At 39.6% G+C, this 22,519-nt stretch overlaps 2 protein-coding genes across 3 annotated transcripts in view; both read right to left on the reverse strand.

The window, feature by feature from the left end:
• The window catches only part of obscnb (obscurin, cytoskeletal calmodulin and titin-interacting RhoGEF b), a 67,087-nt gene extending 52,345 nt beyond the window's left edge, over window positions 1-14,742 (reverse strand). Inside the window, exons 1-23 of the mRNA XM_016237986.1 lie at window positions 14,606-14,742; window positions 11,875-12,979; window positions 10,074-10,343; window positions 9,715-9,975; window positions 9,154-9,456; window positions 8,786-9,052; window positions 8,599-8,705; window positions 8,242-8,410; window positions 7,328-7,603; window positions 6,584-6,859; window positions 6,174-6,449; window positions 5,761-6,036; window positions 5,349-5,624; window positions 4,937-5,212; window positions 4,346-4,621; window positions 3,611-3,886; window positions 3,148-3,423; window positions 2,784-3,059; window positions 2,239-2,505; window positions 1,831-2,100; window positions 1,461-1,727; window positions 1,057-1,323; window positions 77-312 (exon numbers count right to left, since the gene is read on the reverse strand). Of these exons, the coding sequence (XP_016093472.1) occupies window positions 77-312; window positions 1,057-1,323; window positions 1,461-1,727; window positions 1,831-2,100; window positions 2,239-2,505; window positions 2,784-3,059; window positions 3,148-3,423; window positions 3,611-3,886; window positions 4,346-4,621; window positions 4,937-5,212; window positions 5,349-5,624; window positions 5,761-6,036; window positions 6,174-6,449; window positions 6,584-6,859; window positions 7,328-7,603; window positions 8,242-8,410; window positions 8,599-8,705; window positions 8,786-9,052; window positions 9,154-9,456; window positions 9,715-9,975; window positions 10,074-10,343; window positions 11,875-12,970 (6,540 nt within the window). The 5' untranslated portion in view covers window positions 12,971-12,979; window positions 14,606-14,742. The remainder of the gene's footprint in view (window positions 1-76; window positions 313-1,056; window positions 1,324-1,460; window positions 1,728-1,830; window positions 2,101-2,238; window positions 2,506-2,783; window positions 3,060-3,147; window positions 3,424-3,610; window positions 3,887-4,345; window positions 4,622-4,936; window positions 5,213-5,348; window positions 5,625-5,760; window positions 6,037-6,173; window positions 6,450-6,583; window positions 6,860-7,327; window positions 7,604-8,241; window positions 8,411-8,598; window positions 8,706-8,785; window positions 9,053-9,153; window positions 9,457-9,714; window positions 9,976-10,073; window positions 10,344-11,874; window positions 12,980-14,605) is intronic.
• Window positions 14,743-17,337: 2,595 nt separating this feature from the next.
• The window catches only part of abcd4 (ATP-binding cassette, sub-family D (ALD), member 4), an 8,160-nt gene continuing 2,978 nt past the window's right edge, over window positions 17,338-22,519 (reverse strand). The window contains exons 5-19 of one of the 2 annotated variants that reach the window (XM_016238335.1): window positions 21,759-21,875; window positions 21,452-21,577; window positions 20,982-21,032; window positions 20,815-20,909; window positions 20,421-20,542; window positions 20,214-20,305; window positions 20,012-20,104; window positions 18,925-19,130; window positions 18,757-18,848; window positions 18,607-18,643; window positions 18,311-18,360; window positions 18,155-18,234; window positions 17,993-18,069; window positions 17,767-17,882; window positions 17,338-17,674 (exon numbers count right to left, since the gene is read on the reverse strand). In XM_016238335.1, coding sequence (XP_016093821.1) covers window positions 17,606-17,674; window positions 17,767-17,882; window positions 17,993-18,069; window positions 18,155-18,234; window positions 18,311-18,360; window positions 18,607-18,643; window positions 18,757-18,848; window positions 18,925-19,130; window positions 20,012-20,104; window positions 20,214-20,305; window positions 20,421-20,542; window positions 20,815-20,909; window positions 20,982-21,032; window positions 21,452-21,577; window positions 21,759-21,875 — 1,423 coding nt within the window. In that variant the 3' untranslated portion in view covers window positions 17,338-17,605. The remainder of the gene's footprint in view (window positions 17,675-17,766; window positions 17,883-17,992; window positions 18,070-18,154; window positions 18,235-18,310; window positions 18,361-18,606; window positions 18,644-18,756; window positions 18,849-18,924; window positions 19,131-20,011; window positions 20,105-20,213; window positions 20,306-20,420; window positions 20,543-20,814; window positions 20,910-20,981; window positions 21,033-21,451; window positions 21,578-21,758; window positions 21,876-22,519) is intronic. The other variant, XM_016238339.1, reaches the window with a different exon arrangement.

Raw genomic sequence — 22,519 nt, forward strand, 5'->3', positions numbered from 1 at the left:
CAAGTACAACGTAAGGATAAGTGACATACAGCTGTTATGCGTAATGCAACATATCGGCAGGAAGCACACAGAATACCTGTTTCTCAATACAAATGTATCCATATTTTGCAGAGCTTCCTGTCACCTTCAAGAAGAAACTTGCAGATGTGACTGTGACTGAGCAGGACACAGTTCGTTTGGAAGTGGAGCTGAGTAAACCCTCAACAGATGTCAAGTGGATGAAGAATGGTGTGGCACTACAGCAAGGAGAAAATATGGAGATCCATGTGGATGGTGCCAAGCAGGCTCTGGTCCTCAAGAGTGTGGCGTATGCTGACAGAGGACATTACTCATGTGAAACCCTAGATGACAAGACCCAGGCCAAACTGACAGTAGAGCGTATGGATTCCTTCATTATGTTACTCTATTACAGACTTACTCTTTCGATCATAATATTTTATGATTAAAATATACAGGAAATTATCAAATAAAAATATTTCATCTATGGATTTCCAATGTTTTTTTCTACCATTCAGTTAAGAAGATTCAAATAGTAAAAGGCCTAAAAGAGATTAAAGTGCAAGAAAAAGAGACCATCACTATGGAGGTGGAGCTAAGCAAGGCTGATGTAGAAGGTTCCTGGAGCAAAGATGGAAAGAAACTAAAGGCAGGACCCAATATCATCATTACAGCACTGGGCAACAAGCACTGCTTGACTATGTCCCAGCTGAAGATAAGTGATGGTGGAACTATTACTTTCCAAGCTGAGGATGTCCATACTTCTGGCAAACTAATTGTTACAGGTGAGTGTGTATATTCACATCGGTCTTTAAAGGGTTAGTTCACCCAAAAATGAAAAAATTCTGTCATTAATTACTCACCCTAATTACGAAGCTACGAGAATACTTTTTGTGCGCAAAAGAAAAAGACGAATTGTTGAATAAAGTCGTTTTTTTTTCTTTTGCGCACAAAAAGTATTCTCGTAGCTTCGTAATTAGGGTGAGTAATTAATGACAGAATTTTTTCATTTTTGGGTGAACTAACCCTTTAAAGACCGATGTGAATATACACACTCACCTGTAACAATTAGTTTGCCAGAAGTATGGACATCCTCAGCTTGGAAAGTAATAGTTCCACCATCACTTATCTTCAGCTGGGACATAGTCAAGCAGTGCTTGTTGCCCAGTGCTGTAATGATGATATTGGGTCCTGCCTTTAGTTTCTTTGCATCTTTGCTCCAGGAACCTTCTACATCAGCCTTGCTTAGCTCCACCTCCATAGTGATGGTCTCTTTTTCTTGCACTTTAATCTCTTTTAGGCCTTTTACTATTTGAATCTTCTTAACTGAATGGTAGAAAAAAACATTGGAAATCCATAGATGAAATATTTTTATTTGATAATTTCCTGTATATTTTAATCATAAAATATTATGATCGAAAGAGTAAGTCTGTAATAGAGTAACATAATGAAGGAATCCATACGCTCTACTGTCAGTTTGGCCTGGGTCTTGTCATCTAGGGTTTCACATGAGTAATGTCCTCTGTCAGCATACGCCACACTCTTGAGGACCAGAGCCTGCTTGGCACCATCCACATGGATCTCCATATTTTCTCCTTGCTGTAGTACCACACCATTCTTCATCCACTTCACATCTTTTGAGGGTTTACTCAGCTCCACTTCCAAACGAACTGTGTCCTGCTCAGTAACAGTCATGTCTGCAAGCTTCTTCTTGAAGGTGATGGGAAGCTCTGCAAAATACAGATATATTTGTATTGAGAAACAGGTAGTCTGTGTATTTCCTGACAATATGTTGCATTACGATTAACAATAGTATCTGTCACTTATCCTTACGTTGTACTTGGAGTGTGGCTTTGCACACTTTCCCCTCGGCATCAATACTGATCTCTCCTGCATCCTCCTGAGTGACAGCTGTGATGGTGAGGGAATGGCTGCTTCCCCCATGAGCGATCTTAAATTTGGGACTAGCTGTAATAGGAATGTCATTACGCAGCCATCTGACACTTACATCGGCTGGTGTGACGGAGCATTTAAAGATGGCATCTTTGCCTTCATTTGCAACAACATTGTTCAGCTTGGTAGTGAACCTCACTAGACGTGGGGCTGTGGGAAATTAGATTGAAAAACTGAGAGAAATGATAATGAAGGACATCTATCACTTAAAACAAGCTTAATAAATTGTGTTGGTTCATTTTGATGAGAATCGATGACTTTCAGACATAGACTCTTAATTGTTCGTACCTTTAGTAGTGACTTTGGTGGAGGTCTTGTCATCTTTGCAATCGCAGCTGTACTCCCCTTCATCCTCCTGAGCCACAGCAGAGACAGTCAAGATGCAGTTGGCGCCATCAGTGCGGATGCTGAATCTGCCACCTGATTTGATTTCTTTGCCATTATGCTTCCAGAGGACACTACTCGTGGCTTTGTTGAGACTGCAGGAAAGTGTCATGGTGCTTTCCAGTACTGCAGACACTGGCTGCAATGGCACCACAAACTTTAAAGGTACATCTGCAGGGCACAGATGAGGGAAAAATGTAATTACATTTGGTCTGCGATCAGTCAGATTTATTATTTCAATAAGTGCAATTATATCCAACACAATTTACTTTGAAAACTCCAGATGTATGAGCATTAATTGAATTGAATTGAATAAATAAAAAAATGCAATAAAAAATTATGAAAACTGCCATTAATCTGGTAAATGAACAAATTTTACTTTGAGAAATTATCAACACCTTAAACCATTTGTACTTTTTCTTACTTTGAAATTGCAAATTAGCTTTTACCTTTGACCTGAACCTTGAACTCAACCTTGTCATCAGCCGTCTGACAAAAGTAGGTGCCGCTGTCTTTAGATTCAGAGGACTTAACGATGAGGACACGTGAGCGGCCTTCCTGTTTCATCTCATACTTTGAGCCGTCTTTCAGTTCTATTCCATCCCTGAACCACTTAACACTACAATTCTCTGACATCACCTCGGTTTTTAAAACAACCTTTTCTGTTGACTCAACCATCACAGTTTCTTTTGTTACGGATGTCTTCTGGAATTTGGTAGAAACATCTGAGGAAAAAATTTAATCACTTAATTGTGACCATGTTCTGGAGGAAGACAAGTATGTGGAGTCCACTAATGTGCAAGAAAATGTTACCTTCCACCTGAATCTTAAAGAGAAGTTTCTCATTCCCAACTTCACAGGTATATTCTCCAGCATTCTTCTTCTCCACATTCTCCAGCACCAGCTGGTGGCTCTTGCCCTTTGACTCCATGTGGACAGTCTTACTGGAGCTCAACTGCTTGCCATCCTTGAACCATTTCACATCAGTCTTGAGGTCAGAAACTTCACAGCTCAGTGTGGCTTTTTGGGAGGCTGAAACTTTCACTTCCTTCTGATAAGAGTCTTTGTTGGTGAAGGCAGCTTTGAGCTCTAATAAGAAGAGAGTTTATTTAATTCAAAGAGTTTGCCTATTTACAGAGAAAATCAACAGTAGGGTTGCAATTACGTTGAATATGACAAGAGACAATAAATATTTTCATAGCAGCTTTTAAATAACCCAAAGAAGACTGTTAAGATGCACAGAACCAAAATGAACAGTCCAAAATGGTTTCCATACCTGTCACCTGAATCTTAAATGGCAGCTTTTCGTTCCCAACTTCACAGGTATATTCTCCAGCATCCTTCTTCTCCACGTTTTCCAGCAGCAGCTGACGGATCTTGCCCTTTGATTCTATGTGGACAGTCTTACTGTAGGTCAACTGCTTGCCATCCTTGAACCATTTCACCTCAGTCTTGGGGTCAGAAACCTCACAGCACAGTGTGGCTTTTTGGGAAGCAGCTACTTTGACTTCCTTCTGATAGGAGTCCTTGTTGGTGAAGGCAGCTTGAATATCTAGTTGGGCAGGCATATTGCAACATGGATCCAATATTAGAAAACAGTATTCTTTGAGTAAATATTTTATTTTAAGTTATAGACATCAAATACTGCAGAGACTGAATGGTTGAGAAATCCAGAAGAGATCAAAAATCATAAAATGTATATTAAGCAAACAAATCCAAATCTTACTGCAGACTATTACTTTTCCAGTAGCACTGAAATAAACAAGAAATTGCTTTTTAATTTTGAAATTACTTCTTGATCAGAAAACGTATGTGTCACTAAATCTACAAACACAAGTTAATTGTATCTTACTCAATGGTCTCTTTCATCAAGGACAAACTCTTTCGCTACATGTAAAAGTAGCTTTTGTCAAGCTTCACTGATTGATTGTAATTTTGATTTATTTCATAAGGAAGAAAACCTAAAATAGAAATAGACAGCCAAAAGACAAACAAAAGGATGTTCCCATACCTGTCATCTGAATTTTAAAGGCAAGTTTCTCATTTCCAACTTCACAGGTGTACTCTCCAGCATCCTTCTTCTCTACATTTTCCAGCACCAGCTGGCGGCTCTTGCCCTTTGACTCCATAAGGACAGTCTTACTGGAGCTCAGTTGCTTGCCATCCTTGAACCATTTCACCTCAGTCTTAAGGTCAGTAACTTCACAGCTCAGTGTGGTCTTCTGGGAAGCTGCTACTTTGACTTCTTTCTGATAGGAGTCTTTGTTGGTGAAGGCAGCTTGAATGTCTGGTTGGGCAATGGACAATATGAGAAAACAGTATGCTTTGAGTAAATATATCCCTCAAGATTCTATACAACAGATACAGCAAACACTAGATGGTTAAGAAATTAGGAATGCAAAATAAACTGCAAATGAATCCACAAAAAAGCTAATTACATTGCAGACTGTAACTTGTTTTTGGTTCTGTACCACTGAAATGGGCAAAAAATTATTCTACTTGTCATTGTACCTCTTCTTGAAGACACATTAATAAAATCTTGTGAGGCAAAGCATATATCAAACTCTTTTGTTCAACCCAACAGACAAACACAAGGACATACCTGTCACTTGAATTTTAAAGGCAAGCTTCTCATTTCCAGCTTCACAGGTATATTCTCCAGAATCCTTCTTCTCCACATTCTCCAGCAGCAGCTGACGGCTTTTGCCCTTTGACTCCATGTGGACAGTCTTACCGGAGCTCAACTGCTTGCCATACTTGAACCATTTCACCTCAGTCTTGACGTCAGACACTTCACAGCTCAGTGTGGCTTTCTGGGAGGCTGAAACCTTCACTTCCTTCTGATAAGAGTCCTTGTTGGAGAAGGCAGCTTGAATGTCTGGTGCAGAAATAAAAATTTAGGAATATAGTCTCAGAAGCTGCATTTAGTTTTATGTAAACTGTGCTTTGCTCATGTTTGATTGAGTCACTGGAACCTTAAAAAACAAGCCAAAACACGGCCATGGTGTTCTTACCTTCCACACAAATCTTAAAGACGAGCTTTTCATTTCCAATTTCACAGGTATATTCTCCAGCATCCTTCTTCTGCACGTTCTCCAGCAGCAGCTGACGGCTTTTGCCCATTGACTCCATGTGGACAGTCTTACTGGAGCTCAACTGTTTGCCATCCTTGAACCATTTCACCTCAGTCTTGACGTCAGACACTTCACAGCTCAGTGTGGCTTTCTGGGAGGCTGAAACCTTCACTTCCTTCTGATAAGAGTCCTTGTTGGAGAAGGCAGCTTGAATGTCTGGTGCAGAAATAAAAATTTAGGAATATAGTCTCAGAAGCTGCATTTAGTTTTATGTAAACTGTGCTTTGCTCATGTTTGATTGAGTCACTGGAACCTTAAAAAACAAGCCAAAACACGGCCATGGTGTTCTTACCTTCCACACAAATCTTAAAGACGAGCTTTTCATTTCCAATTTCACAGGTATATTCTCCAGCATCCTTCTTCTGCACGTTCTCCAGCAGCAGCTGACGGCTTTTGCCCATTGACTCCATGTGGACAGTCTTACTGGAGCTCAACTGTTTGCCATCCTTGAACCATTTCACCTCAGTCTTGACGTCAGACACTTCACAGCTCAGTGTGGCTTTCTGGGAGGCTGAAACCTTCACTTCCTTCTGATAAGAGTCCTTGTTGGAGAAGGCAGCTTGAATGTCTGGTGCAGAAATAAAAATTTAGGAATATAGTCTCAGAAGCTGCATTTAGTTTTATGTAAACTGTGCTTTGCTCATGTTTGATTGAGTCACTGGAACCTTAAAAAAACAAGCCAAAACACGGCCATGGTGTTCTTACCTTGCACACAAATCTTAAAGACGAGCTTTTCATTTCCAATTTCACAGCTATATTCTCCAGCATCCTTCTTCTGCACGTTCTCCAGCAGCAGCTGACGGCTTTTGCCCTTTGACTCCATGTGGACAGTCTTACTGGAGCTCAACTGTTTGCCATCCTTGAACCATTTCACCTCAGTCTTGACGACAGACACTTCACAGCTCAGGGTGGCTTTTTGGGAAGCATCTACTTTGACTTCCTTCTGATAGGAGTCCTTGTTGGAGAAGGCGGCTTGAATGTCTGGGGCAGAAGTAAAGATTTAGGAATACAGTATCAGAAACTGCATTTAGTTTTATGTAAAGATTGGTTTAGTCAAGGATGATTGAGTCACTGGAGCCTTAAAAAACCCCAAAACGCTGGCATGTTGTTCTTACCTTCCACCTGAATCTTAAAGACCAGCTTTTCATTTCCAGCTTCACAGGTATATTCTCCAGCATCCTTCTTTTCCACATTCTCCAGCACCAGCTGACGGCTCTTGCCCTTTGACTCCATGTGGACAGTCTTACTGGAAATCAACTGCTTGCCATCCTTGAACCATTTCACCTCAGTTTTGGCATCAGAAACTTCACAGCTCAGTGTGGCCTTTTGGGAGGTTGAAACCTTCACCTCCTTCTGATAAGAGTCTTTGTTGGAGAAAGCTGCACGAGTTTCTAAAAAGGACATTCATTGTTTTAATGAAACATCAAAAAGGATACAGTTCAGGACTTCAAAAAGACCTCAAACATCTCCAAAATTGACAAACACACACTAGCTTAATACGTTTTGTGCAAATTTCAATAACCTCTAAGCGATTGTTTCCCGGAGACTAATCTACAATTATTTGTTTTCAAGTTTACCTTTTATAACTACTACAATACCTTAGGTACTCGAAAAAGAGCTGTACCTTGGAAGGACCATTACTGTCCTCAAAAAGATTTGACATTTGCATAATAAATGACATGCTAAACTTTAATATAACTTATACAAGGCTGGTATAACTTTAGAATTTAACTGTTCAAATTGTTAAAAAAACTGTTAAAAAACCATAAAGTTATGATATTAGTTAGGTATTGTGGCATGTCTGATTAATCCTGCTCATTTAAATTTTTAGTTTCAGACTAATTAGCGCATAGTCATACCTTTTATCTTGACCAGGAATGTCATTTTGTCCTCTGCCGTCTCACACGAGTAGTGTCCTTCATCGCTCTGCTTGGCACACCTGATGACCAGCTTCCTTTGTGTCCCCTGAGATATAAAAGTTGTCCTCTTGTCCTCCATTATTTCTGACTGTTCTTTCTTCCACACAACAGCAGTTCCAGGAGAACCAACCTCACAGCTCAACACCACGTCGCCCACAAGAGCATCACTCTCTTGGGGCTGAGCCCTCGGCTTGTTAACAAACTTAGCTGGTTCTTCTGTCAGGGGAAAATGAAGGATTAGATGCCACACCTCTCTGATTTCAACATGATTAGGTATAGAAATACATTATAAAACACACATTAAACATGGCATAAGAAACATAATGACATCCACTGTCCATTTGTATATAATTTGACAGTGAAAAATGCTGACACACAAATGTGACAACCCATATCAAAAATTTACACATGTACATATCAAAAATACTCATCACATCCCAAAGTATACTGAATTTGATACCTGAAATTGCATGAGTGCTAAGCAGATCTGTTACCTGACAAACACACCCTCCAACACTTCCTGTTGAGCAGCCAAAGCCCAGCTGCTCCTACAGTAGATGTCAACACTGACTGCTTACACCATTTATCCACTCTGAACTTTCCGTGCTGGGCTATGAAGCACTCACTACTCAGCACTGGTTTTAATGGCAAACAGCATGCACCACTGTGTATTTCTCTCCTCTATTATTTGGCAGGATACGCTCTTCACTATAAATACAATTTAAAATGGTTCCACTTTCATGTATGTAAATTAATTGTAAATATAATTTGTTCTACTTTAGGCTTGAAATATAAATACAGGCTATAAAACCATAAGATAACTGAAGGTCAGTAACTGAAGCAGCTTGTTTCACCTTTAAGGGCGAGCTGGACAGACATTTTATCGCCATCACACATGCATTCATAGATGCCCACATCCTCACAGTCAACGTTGTGGACTGTCAGTGTGCGTTTACGCTCCACACTTGTGGCTTCATATTTTTTACCCATCCTCAGCTCCTTCCCATTCTTCATCCAAACAACCTAAAGCACAGACAGTACATGCAGTTAACTTTCAAAAAATAAAAACTACATCCCATCATGTCCACACATTTAATAAATATTTGGTGTTGGTCCCTTTGGGCAATGCATCTCAAAGTTGGTTGAACGAGACTTAATGTATTTTCTGTGGATTTTGTTTTTATTTTGACAAAAAAAGTATATGTTGTCACCTGGACGCTTGAACCGGACACTTCTGTGTACATCTGAGCAGAGGAGTGCATGCTGAAAGTAAACACCTCCACCTGAGAAGACTTATTGGTGAAACGTGCGGGTGCGGCTAGAGAAGATCAATACAAAATATCAGGAATGTTGTTGAAGTTATTCTGTTTAAGTTTTCAGAAACGTTTCCTCTCTTACCTTTCACAGTAAGCGTGGAAACACTCTGAGATCCACCACCCACAAACTTGACCTGTGCTCCATTTAGTTCCATGGACACCTCCCTGATGACCAGCGTATGTGTGGTCTTTGAGCGTGTGATCAGATACTCAGATCCACTGCGGATCATTCTGTCATTTATGGTCCAGGAGCTGGAACATACGGCTGAGAGCTCAACAGTGAAGGTAGCTTCTTCACCTACATGTGCACTGCAGTTCACCAGGCCTGTCTTCACTGATGCTGTGGGCTCTGAACAAATAAACTTAAATATATTTACTGGATTTAAAACAGTTTATTTTAGTTTAAATATAAAGACTGTCCACAACAACGACAACAAAAAACTTTCTCACCAAGGTAAAACGTTCCAGGAACCTCCAAGTAGGCACTCTGACCAAAATCATTGACCGCTGAGATGCGGAACTGATAGCTTGCTTCTTCTGAATTTTCACTGATGGTGTATTCAGTTCTAGACACAGACGTACTAGTGACTTTAACCCAGGTTTGGGCTCCCACCTTCCTGCGCTCAACGAGATAGCCGGTGATGGGCACAGGCCGTTCACTGTCTGGTGGAGACCAGCACAGCGTGATCGATGAATCTGTCTTGTTCCGCACCACTGGCTCAACTGGGGGATCTGGGGGATGTTTCCTTGGTGCTGAGGTCAAAGATTAGAATATTGTTAATCAGGTTAAAGAAATGGAATCTTTCTAAATGTCAAAAGCAATTATGTTTACTGTTGAAACTTTATTAAAGAAATGCACTAGTACAGTCACCACATATTAGCTGTGGTGTCATTCGATTTGACGTGATTACTGTGGTACATACAGTATGACATTTTCAAATCATTAGAACATAGAAAACCGCTTGTAAAATCTTGTGGAAAGGTTGTGGTCTGATTTACAAATGCATTCACCTGTGACAGAGAAGCGGGTGGATGTCTTGCAGTCATGGGCGATGAAAGCCACCTCACCCGAGTCCTCTGCAGTACATTCGCGAATGGTCAGTGTGTACTGTCTGTTAATGCGGGCGATAATAATTCGGGAGTCCTCTTTTAGCCTCTCCCCATTCCTGGTCCAGTATGCATCATCTACTGGTTTCTCCAGTTCCACACAGAAGATCACGGTATCACTAACCGGCACCACTGTCCTCCTCGGCAGCTTTTTAGTGATGTTGCCTGAAAGTGCAGAGAAAAACCACATGAACAATATCTTTTGTGTTGCACCAGTTTATTCATCATCATTCTGGCCACCCATACTGGAATAGAGCTTATACCCAGCACTGTAAGTTCGGCCACAGTGCGGCTGCCTTCCTTCATCTCACAGATGTACACGGCATCATCATTGGTGGTGACATTGTGAATAGTGAGGCGGCGCAGGGTCCCTTCCACATCCATGCGGTACTTGGCATTTTCCTCCAGACGGGTCTCCTCCATAAACCAGCTGGCCTTTGTGTTCAGCACTGGCACCTCACACTGCAGAGTTGCCGTTTCCTTTTCCTTCACCTCGACATCCTGCAGCTTCTTTTTGAATGGAATCTTTGGCTCTGGCAAGGATACATGTTAGTGTGAGCATACAGAAGACAATTTCTTTTTGACTGGCAGTCATGATCTGGCAGTGCCCTACAATTTGATTTCATATTGATTGGGTCTTCAAGGCTGCAAATGATAAATTATAAATAAATAGGATGGTTTCACATATAGTATACCTCAGATAAACCTTAGCCAGTTCAGTTAAAGTGAACCAGAAGGGAAACCAGCTGCAAGTGACCTTTGTGGTGTTCACAATATAAGTGGACTTAAACGTGTAACACAAAAGGACCTGCCTGTTTGTGGTATATTGGGTCCATTTAGGGGGGAAACGCCCTTAAAAAATAACAGCATATAAGGCAAGAAAAAAGCTGACCATCAAATAAAATAAATGCATTTCTTACATTTATATGAGGTTTAATCTGTTTGTATCCAGACTGCCTTTGGCTCTACTTTACCAGCTTGAAGTCAATCATTTGAAATCTAAACATGTTTACAAAAAAACAGCCTTAAATGTCATGAACTTCACACTCCTAATCCCTTCACATGGACACACGCCACTGCAACGTTGGACTGGTATTTGGCTAAGTTTCTGTGACCTTTCTCTTAGGTGCTTGTGGCATGAGTGTCAAGATTAAGACATAGGAACAAGGTAGCAAAACATTATTGCTACACTTCTGGCTAAAATTAGAACTGTACAAATACAAAATGTGTACATCTGTGAAGATCATTATATCAACGTAGGCTTAGTTGGCAAATAATTAGGACATATTAGACTAATGCTGCAAACCTGAAGACGTCACTTGGAAAGTCACCCACATAACGGTGTCAGAAGTGAGTTTGCAGCTAGCTATCACAACAACTGTGAACTATTCATCACTAGCAGAAAATAGGTGTAATGCTACACCCTCTTCGAACACTTGCAAGCACTTTGCTAAGTAGAGACTGAGCTGGAAGGCAAAGGTGACTGTCATTAGTTGATAAAATTTCAATTTAAAGGTTGGTGATTTATTAGGGCCAACTGTATTTTAACATTATTATTGTGTCATTATTGTGCTGACGTATGTGCCAGCCTCAATAAAATTATGATATTCTCTGACTGATACATGATTTATAAACTACTGTACTTGTAGTTTTAATATTAAACTAACTTTATGATTGCACAAAGTTTTTTTTAAATCTGGTCACTTTTGTTTACTGACTGGCTATATCTTTTGGAAATACCCAAGTGTAAACAACACCCCCAAGACATAGCAATCCAAAAACTCAAACCATCTCAGGAGGCGACATATACAAGACATGACTCAGCTAAGTATAAATGGACCTGGTTGTTCAAGCCACAAATGAAAACTTACTTCTCCCAAAAAGAACTACTCAGTGTGAATTTGCAAGCTTCAAACATTACATGGGTTTAAAGCTTTTCCACCCCAAATTATCAATAATTTCTTCTTTGATCCAAGTGAATGTACATACTCATTCTGACAGCATAGGGATCAATTAGTGTGCATAAAGTTGCCAAGAGTAAGTACCTGCAGACATTATTCTTACCTTTGACAATCACTAGCACAGCACTATAGGTTTGTCCAGCCAAGTTGGATGCATTGCAGGTGTACAGCCCATTATCACTTTGTTTGCAGTAGAGCACCTTGAGGATGAAATTCTCCGTCTGGTCCTCATACATAACATGTCTGCGGCCCTCACTGATGTTCGCCCCATCCTTCCTCCAGATAATCTGAGGTTTGGGATGGCCTGTGACGAAACAGCTAAGCTTTGCATGTTTACCCTCGGTCACCGTACAGGTGCGGGTAAACACACCTTTGGGCAACATGCTGGTTAAGGCTGAAACCCTCTGCTCCTGATCATAGGCGAGTCCCAAGCTTCCATGTTCCTCTGTGATCATGGAAGATGAAGTTGTATGCGTGGTTGAGGAACTTTCCATGGTACGGTATAAGGAGATGTCCTTCCGCATTTCTTCTTTCCGCTTCTGCATGTGTGAGAGGAGGGATGTGCTCTTGTCTGCATTCAGGAGATGAGTATCTTGAAGGTCGACCACCAGAGCAGCAGCGGCCTGAGCACGGCCAATGGAGTTTTGCACACGGCAGGTGTAGGTACCACTGTCCAAGCTCCTAACACTCTGGATCCTCAAGGAGCTGGAGTCATTTTCCGAGATTATCTTGATGCGGTTGGTCTCACCCAGGTAGCGACCATCCTTTTCCCAGTCAAAGTTGGGTGCTGGATGGGCTGCCACCCGACAATAGAAGGTAACGTCACCCCCTAGACCCACACGGGTGGAGACAGGCTTTACTGTAAACACTGGGGCCCGATCAATCACAGTTTCCGGCAGTCCCACCTTCAGGGCCACAGCTGCATATGCCTCTCCGACATTGTTCTTGGCACGACACATGTACTGACCGCTGTCTTCTAGAGTTAGATCGTAGATGGTAAGTCGGTAAACGTCACCATCTTCTACTTTCTTGAAGCGTCCACCTGCAGAAAGAAGCATCTTGCCTTTCTCCCAGGTGACCACGGGAACAGGGTTTCCTACAATAGTGCAGCTGAGGGAGGCATCTCGTCCCACACACAGCGAGAAGGCCTTGGGTCGAGTTAGGAACCGTGGAGCCCCACCAAATAGATTCTGATCCATTCTTGCTTTCTGTAGAGATAAAATAACACACCTGAATAAAAGTTAAAGTTGTGGTCAATGCATAGAGGAGAAACATAAGAACTGAGATCATATAAAAGCTTTACATATTTGCATCTTGCCACTATTAAATCTTGCAACTAATCTCAAGGACGTTTCTGAAAAAGCTGCTTTTCAACATCATACTGTAAGTCAGTTTGAATAAAGAGGGTGTGCTAATGACAAATAACCATGTCAAGAAGATCCTGAAATAGACATTTTGAGAAATGAGAGAGGCCTACTTTTAGAGATGCCCACTCAAACCTCTCCATTATCCCATCACAAATTTGAAATAATGCTAGTTGGTTTAAAGAGTCAAATGTATAAACAAAGCATTAAAACAAGTTTGCCATGTTCATTCATGTTCATGTTTGCCAGAATTCATCTTTTTCTATGTAGCAATACGCAAGCTGATATGATATAATGTAATATTGTCACACTGCTACACTTTCCTGCATGCAATAAAAATAAAAAATAAAAATAAAAAGAGTAGGACAAGCCATTGATATCTTTTGTCCATTTTCCAAAAATAGAACAACTGTGAATGTACAGTAAACTGACTAAAAGTTATATTGTCATTGTTTAGGGGGATACTAGAATATAAATGACACTAGAGCAAATGGACATGCACTAGAAGCCACAAAACATGGGGTGGTCAAAATGAACATTGTCCAATTTTGACAGAACTGTACATGGAATGTCCAATGTAAAATAACCTAGGAAGTCTTGTATCTAGAAACAATAATGGTATTGACCTCCATCTTTATAACATTAATAGGTCATCAACTTGAATCTACTATCTCCAACAAAACAGTGGATGATCTAGTGAAATCTCACCACAGAAAGTAAGTTTTACTGATGAGGTAGAATTCCAGTGTAACAAAGTTAAACAAAAGGATGTTGGGTTACACTTTATTTCGATAGTCCACTTTAGACATTCTATTAACTATAAGTAACTTTGCAACTACATGTCTACTAACTCTCAGAGTAGACTGCTAGGGTAAGTTTAGGGTTAGTAGAATGTTGACAAAGAAAGTGTTAGAAGATATTAAGCAGACAGTCTACTAATACTCTACTAACTGTTAGTTGACATGTAGTTGCAAAGTTACTTACTGTTAATAGAATGTCTAACGTGGACTATCGAAATAAAGTGTTACCGGATGTTGGTCTTTGAAAAGCATGACATTTGCCATCTCTGACACCTCACTCCCCTGAGCTGCCTATCCCAAAAATAACCTCAGCTGTCGGAGTCCGTCTGCACTATGTCCATTTGTAGAAGAGTTTTGACCTGCTGTGCGATATATATGTTTTAGTCAATGGCATAGCCTATTTCTAAACTTATAAATTTCGTTTCAAAGAGCAGCAGACGTTTTCGCCTGCGTGGATCTCTCCTTGCGTTTTTATAATTAAAAACAACGTTAAAATTTAAACTGAGCAACAAAATAATAAAGTAACGTAATCAGTTCAAACTTGTTGAATTTGCGACATATGTAATAAAATAACATAGAAACATTGAAAAGGCGAGAGAAAAGTATTCCCTCAGTTATTGAAAGTTTCACGTTTTAATATTTTATAACGATTAAAAAAAACGCCTCTTACCTTTTTCCCGTCAAGTTACTGATATAAACCGATGCGGATGTTCATAAATATCCGATGTTGGCATGTGAAGATATCCTCGTGAAAACAGGTAAATTCCGTGAACTGTAGAGGGGGAGGACAGTGTGTTTTATCCCTCAGTGTCTTTGCTTTCTGTGTGACGCTCCTGTATCGGTTCAACCTCCCGTTGAAAATAGATCCGTCACTTACCGGAGCAAATGTCGGACCGAGGTGAAGTGACTCTTATTGTTGAACAGCCGCTTCACCTCAACCTGTATGGCAAACCGTTTTAGCAGTTTCTCCAAATTAAGCTCTTGAAGTTTCTACAAAGCTATTGCTTTATTTACTTAACGCAGTAACAAATTGCACATTATTGTTATTATATTCTATGGACTCGAGATATCTGTTGCAGTAGATGGGCTACTTCTGACTAGTGCAATAGTCACAAGGATTTTAAATTACATTGCATTACATTAAATATGACTAATCAAATTGTATTGCCTATTGTTATTTTTTTTACATTTAGAAACAAACATAGACAAAGAAAAGCACAGCTACTGTATATGCTGTTAAAATCGTGTTTCAAAATACTGATATACCTGTTGAAAAAAACAGCATGTGCTGGTTAGGTATGTTTTGACGCTGGAATGCTGGTTTAAGCTGGTCCTTTGCTGGTCCTTTGCTGGTCCTTTGCTGGTCCTTTGCTGGTCCTTTGCTGGTCCTTTGCTGGTCCTTTGCTGGTCCTTTGCTGGTCCTTTGCTGGTCCTTTGCTGGTCCTTTGCTGGTCCTTTGCTGGTCCTTTGCTGGTCCTTTGCTGGTTTATGCTGGTTATGTGCTGGCAAAGGACCAGCAAAAGGACCAGTTTAAACCAGCAAATGGACCAGTTTAAACCAGCAAAGGACCAGTTTAAACCAGCAAAGGACCAGCTTAAACCAGCAAAAGGACCAGTTTAAACCAGCAAAGGACCAGCAAAGGACCAGCATAAACCAGCAAAGGACCAGCTTAAACCAGCATCCCAGCATCAAAACATACCTAACCAGCATATGCTGGTTTTTTCAACAGGGATAGGTTTGGGTTTGTGGCATTTTACTAAAAGGATTAACATCCTTTTCCTTTATGAACTTTATATTTGAACAATCCTGCAAGTTACAGTGTGAATTTAAGCAGTTGGTTTAAATTTTAAGATTCAATACACATAGGTAGCTACACTCTAAAAAATGCTGGGTTGTTTCAACCCAATGTTGGGTCAAATATGGACTAACCCAACTGTTGGGTTAAAAAGCTAATTAAAAAATGTAACCAAAATTTAACCCAACAGTTGGGTTAGTCCATATTTGACACAACATTGGGTTGAAACAACCCAGCATTTTTTATAGTGTACAGTAAGGATATTTTATTTGGTTTAGTTATTCCTCTCCTGATTGTCTCATATTTTCCTGAATGACTAGTGGGTCTTTCCCGTGCCTGTTGATTGACAGCAGCAGATCGGCCAGGCTCACATTTAAAACGGCCTGAAACTCAAGCAGTGGGATCAGTCAAACTCTTTGGTGGGAGGGATAATTTTGATGCTTTAGTTTGCAAATGTGCAGCTTTCACAATCCTGCCTGGTTTTAATGTAACACAAATGCTCAGCGCTTGTACTGCAATGCTAACATAAATGTCTGGTTATGCAAATTATCCATGTTTTCTTCTTTTAAGAACTAGTTTAAACTCGAACTACTAGGCTATACGTGTTCCCTGCATGGCAACAGATAAACTGCAGATACACTGCTAACTCTTGAGATAGAGTTCATTGTGGCCAGAGGTAGTATATGCATGCCATATATATATACACAGAATACTATAAATACAAAACACAGATCAGATCAAGTTGTTTCTAAACATAAAGTGAGAAAGTTTGCTATTTTTAACTTGGAGCTAAATATACTGTATTCTAGCAGGGAGATATTGTGGTTTGTGAGGCTGTACATTTTTCACAATCTACTGTATTTCCTCCAGACCGATCACACCTTTCCTTATAGATGTGCTAAATACTTTTGTCTTTTTCTCAAATACATTTAAAATGATGCATTTGAGAAAAAGTATTTATTGCTCAAATTCATTAATAGAGTATGTATTAGGAATAGAGAATGAGCTATTTTAATTCTGAGCTTAATTAAACTGGTACAAAATTTATTAATGGAGTTGAATTGTGATTCAGCTCTGTGGCTGGAAAATGTTGACCCTCTACTGGTCAGGCAGAGAAATTACAGAAATGGATATTTTCCCTCCAGAATAATGTGCAGCCAAACACTAGACGCAGTGGTTCCCAAACCTGTCCTGGAGGCCCCCCTGCCCTGCACCTTTTGTATGTCTCCCTTATCGAACACACCTGATTCCACTTATCAGCTCGTTAGTAGAGACTGTAAGAACTAAATTGGGTGTGTCTGATTAGGGAGACATACAAAATGTGCAGGGCAGAGGGTCCTCCAGGACAGGTTTGGGAACCACTGCACTGGGGGTCCTCCAGGACAGGTTTGGGAACCACTGCACTAGAGTAAACATCTTTCCATAAAAAGATGTCCAACTATGACCAAAAAGACCATTTTGACATTTGCTTGGACATTGATAGTTTAATATCAGCAAAGTTAATAAAATATTTAATATTTATAAAATATATATTTGAAATATGTTCTATAGGCACTTTATCCAAAATTATTCTTGAAATACTCTTTAATGTCCTTCATTATAAAAATCCCTTTTTTGTGCAAACAACCAATAAAGGCTGAATGAAGCAGCATATACTTGCATAATAAAAAAGGCATATATTGCAATATGAAATGTATGTTGAGACAAACAGTATCAAAAAGACTCATACTGCTTAATTAGTGTATCAAGAACTTCAGTAAATCGCAGTATACTGTCAAGTAAACAAGATATCTCCAGAGTCTCAAGACTGAATGCACCCATAACTACAAAACGGACCGATATTTTCTCATTATAGTGGGTTTGAAGTTTGAAGGTTCACGCCTCTTTAAGTTTGGTGAGCTCCCATTGGCCACCTCCGCACAGTCGCAGCATGATATCATGATGCTGTTTAAAGAACAAAAAAAAGAATTCTAAGGACAGGCCATACAATAAAGTTTGCCATGTTGTTTTAGTGAATGTGAAACATAGATCATCACCTTTTTCAGAGTGCTACGGTGACCCAGACTGATGAGGGTCATTCCCAGCTGTTTACAGGCCTTATAGAGCTGACCCTCGGCCTCCTCCGTCAGAGCGCTAGTGGCCTCATCCAGTACTAAAACAAACCGCATGTCTTACTCTTGACACAGGACATGAATGGGATCATCTGACTGATTGTAGTAATTAAAGCTACAGGAAATTTGATGAAACTATGCAGAAACTGACCTGCATATTTGGGCTGCAGGTAAAACAGCCTAGCAAAACAAAGCCTCTGCATTTCTCCTGGCGATAAAACATCATCCCTGTGAAAAACAAGGGCATTCCATTTTTGTATGTTCTTAAAAAAATCAAAATTTTTATCTCTAGATATTAATACTAATTTCTCACCAGTTCCAGTCTACTTTTGTATCCAGTCCTCCTATTCTGGTCAGAAGATTCGACTGACATACAAAATACACAAAGACATCCTGCTTACAGAACATTCAGAGCAACCATATTTTAAAATCAATAATAGCAGACATTACAATATCAGTCAAGTCTTACCAAACCAACAAGTTCCAGGTACTTTAGTATTCGTTCATCATCTATAGACCCTAAAAGAAGAATTGATATTAGTTAAAAGTGCAAAAAGTCATCATAATCTATGTTTACACCACCAGAAGTGTGTTGTATAATTGGTTATAAAGTTTGCATTGGCAAAAAAGTAAAGTTTAGTTTTGTAACACATTGCATACACAGTTGTACTACAGTTGTAACTAAGTACACTATATTTGAGCTATATTCATATATCATTTAAATAATGCATATCATTAAGTTTCTGGAATTAGGTTAATCTGTACCTGAGGAAGGATATATATTCTTTAATGGATAGATAACCTAAAGGGAAAACCAGCAAATTAGTGTGTATAAACATATATGTGTACAGTTTTTGTTAAAAATAATAAAAATGAGTTTTTACTATATGTAGAGTAGGGTTTCTCTTTTCTCACCTGCTCTCTGAGAGTGCCATCAGTAAGATATGCTTTCTGTGGCAGGAAAAGCACACCCCTCGGTCCAAAACATGTGGTCATCTCCACAGAACCTGCAACAGGAAAGCAGTATGTTTTAACAAATCAGATGTTTTTTTTATTTTATTGTCTGTCATCTCTGAAGCTTACCATTGCATGGTTCCCACAAGCCGTTGAGGATCCGGAGCAGGGAGGTCTTCCCTGTTCCTGTGTTTCCCACCACAAGCATGTGCGTTCCTTGACTGATCTTAAGGGTCAGATCCTTCACAAGCAGCTCTTCTGAGACGGGTGATTTATAGGAGAGACGATCCAGCACAAACGCCATGTCTGCTGGGACACTGTGAAGCTCCCGATCACTGATAGAGATTTATTATTGTTACAAATATTACCAACAATGATAATTGTAATAATAAAGCTTTACCATGTCAATCTTTACTGTGCATCAGGGTTACCATTATATAAAAGTATTTAAAAAATAATTACTTGAAATAAACTTTAACTTAAGTAAAATGATATATATATACACACATATATATATATATATATATATATATATATATATATATATATAACCCTTAAACTTATTTTATTTCCTATAGTTGCTAATGCAACTATTTCCCATTTTCAGTTAAATTTCAATTACTAAAATAACTAAAACTAAATAAAAACTATAAAGATAAAAATGACAAAAAAGGTCGGCGCCAATGGCCTCGTGGGCAGCGCGCCGACATGTAGCGCCTTTGCGCTTCGGGCGTCCCGCGTTCGAGTCCCGGCTCGTGGACCTTTCCCGATCCCACCCCCCTCTCTCTCTCACCCAGTTCGCTTCCTGTCGACCTGCTGACCTATCTAAATAAAAAGGCATATAACGCCAAAAATAAATCTTTAAAAAAACAAAAGACAAAAAAAGCAACAAAATGACTAAAACTTTAACTAAAATTAAAATAGAAAGAGAATGTATAAAAATAAACCTAATTCAAAATATTATCAAAAACTATAATAGTATATCATTGATACAATTTTAGTATCCATGATATACTATTATAGTTTTTGTTAATATTTTGAAATAAGTTGGGGTTTTACTAAAACAACACTACTGTGCATTCAGGACTACTAGAAACACTTTTAGATCTATATTAGATCTTGAGCTCGAGTCTTGACATAATGTGAACCAATATTGTTTGTTGGTATCCAACAAACATCTTACATCCAAAATTAATTTCAAATAGTTCTAAATTACCTGTAAGGTTCATCCTTTGAAAGTGGATCGTACTGATCCTGGTCACACTGTTTCTTGGCAATGTCTGCCATCACTTCCCGCAGTTCTCCAATCCTGAAATCAAAAGAAAGAGAAAGCAGACTATTTTTAGAATAACCAACAATCATAATAACACTGATGCCCAATAAAATATGTGCTTTTAAGCAGTATTAGAGCACCTTACCGGTGCGTGTATCCAGCGACATCAGACACTGTGGTTGAGAGATCTATGAGCTGCGTGAAGCAGTTTATCAGATAGATGCAGACGAAAGCGTTCTGAAAGAGACATGTGATTAACATCCTATTGTGTACAACAGAGACTCACTCAGAGCAGAAGCACCTGTGTTTGTCTTAAAGTCCACCACATTAAATACAGTTTGAAGTGACTCACCTTACTGACAAGAGCACTCAGTTCTCCAGGTGTCAGGCCGTCGTAATCTCCAGCAAAGATGGGGATTGCGATCACTATATAGCTGAGGATACTGCCTAGGTAGTCAAAGGTGTTTACTCCAACTGAAATGAAAAGAAGCAAAACAATATGCATTTGTAGTGAACAGAACAGAAGGACTGCAAAATGACACATTTAAAGTCAAAGTCAATTGACAATTCAAATCATAATAGGGAAGACGATCGCAACTTGTTTCATGCCAACTTTAGATGCATGAAATTAGCTTTCTCCTCTGCCACTGTATATTTTCAGTAACAATAGTGAGGAATATTGCACACTTTATTACACTAAAATTGTATATATCTTCAGAATGCCAATTTAATTCAGGAGTCCTTACCGTAAAGCCATAGCTCTTTGTTCATCAAGCTTCTCTGAGTGGATAAGAGCATCTGCAGCCTTCTGTTGGTCCGCATGTGTTCCACTTTACCTGCCCTGAGCAAAAACACAACAAATGATCTCCTGCTCTGTGATTAGAGAAAAACAAATCTGAAAGTGCATGCTAACCTGTAGAAAGCGGCAGATTCGGCGTTCACTCTAATTTGCATGTGTTTAAACCTGGAAGGACATGGAAAGCAGAAGTTAACTGCTGAAATTGAGCTGCATTCATCAAAAAAAAATCTCTTAGCAACAGCAGCCATAAATATGTGACGTAGGGTAGGGCTGTGCAAAAAATCGAATGCGATTTTCATGTTCATCTCGTCAGTAAAGCCGGTTCTGTGATTAGTAGTAAATCTCCAGCATGTGCATTCAGATAGAGCGGCATTTACTACACAGAGCCGAAGATCACTGACAAGCTACGCAAAATCGCGTTCATAATCAGCAATGAATTGCCTGCGATTTTGAACGCGATTTTGCGTAGCTTTACTGACGAGATGAGCATGAAAATCGCATTCGATTATTTGCACAGCCCTAATGTGACGTTTGCTTCAGCATCTCTGAATGTAATATACATTTTTCGTTTTGCATAGGTCTACCTAAAATCTCCCTCCAACTTTTCTTGCTCAACCAGCATGGACACGATGGGTCCTATCAAGATCTTGTTGATGATGCTTCCAACCACAAAGTAGCCAAAGATGCTTACAAATCCAATCCAGCCGGCACTGCAGCACCAAAAAGGTAAAAAAACTTTCATAAGATAAGTTATTCTACCAAATCTTTCAGCGCAAAACTAGTTGGACAAAAAAAATGCAAGAATATTTCACTGGCATTGATTGCATAGAATGATTAAGTATGTTTAGATTCTGTGATTACAAACATAAACACAGACGGCATCCCTCTGACCTGTTGAAGCACTGATAGGTGTAGTAGGTCACAGTGAACGGCGAAATGAGAAGTCGACTCGCCATAGTGCTCATCTGTTTACATAACCTCTCTACATCCTGACTGATGCGCTGGTCTCTGGATTTGACACAAACACAAAATAAACCATTAACAGGGCAGATTTAATTAAGTCTTCTTAAGTAATGAAATGTAACTACATACAGGTACATCTAAAAAAAAATTTGAATATCATGAAAAAGGTAAATATTTTTTGTCACTCATTTCAGAAAGTTGAGTCCAGTTCTTTTTCTCCACAGCCCAGGTAAGACGCTCCTGACATTGTCTCTGGTTCAGGAGGGGCTTGACACGAGGAATGCGACATTTGTAGCCCATGTCTAGGATTCGTTTGTGCGTAGTGGCTCTTGATGCGCTGACGCCAGCCTCAGTCCACTCCTTGTAAAGCTCACCCAAATTCTTGCTGGTGCACCTTTTCCTTCCACTCAACTTTTTATTTTTATGCTTGGATACAGCACTCTGTGAACAACCAGCTTCATTAGCAAAGAACTTTTGTGGCTTACCCTCCTTGTGGAGGGTGTCAATGACTGTCTTCTGGACATCTGTCAAGTCAGCAGTCTTCCCCATGATTGTGTAGCCTACTGACCCAGACTGAGAGACCATTTAAAGGCTCAGGAAACCTTTGCAGGTGTTTTGAGGTAATTAGCTGATTAGGGTGTGACACCATGACTTTCCAATATTGAACTTTTTCACAATATTCAAATTTT

Source organism: Sinocyclocheilus grahami, unplaced genomic scaffold (assembly GCF_001515645.1).
Source record: "Sinocyclocheilus grahami isolate Dianchi unplaced genomic scaffold, SAMN03320097.WGS_v1.1 scaffold19.1, whole genome shotgun sequence".
NCBI classification, from domain to species: Eukaryota; Metazoa; Chordata; class Actinopteri; order Cypriniformes; family Cyprinidae; genus Sinocyclocheilus; species Sinocyclocheilus grahami.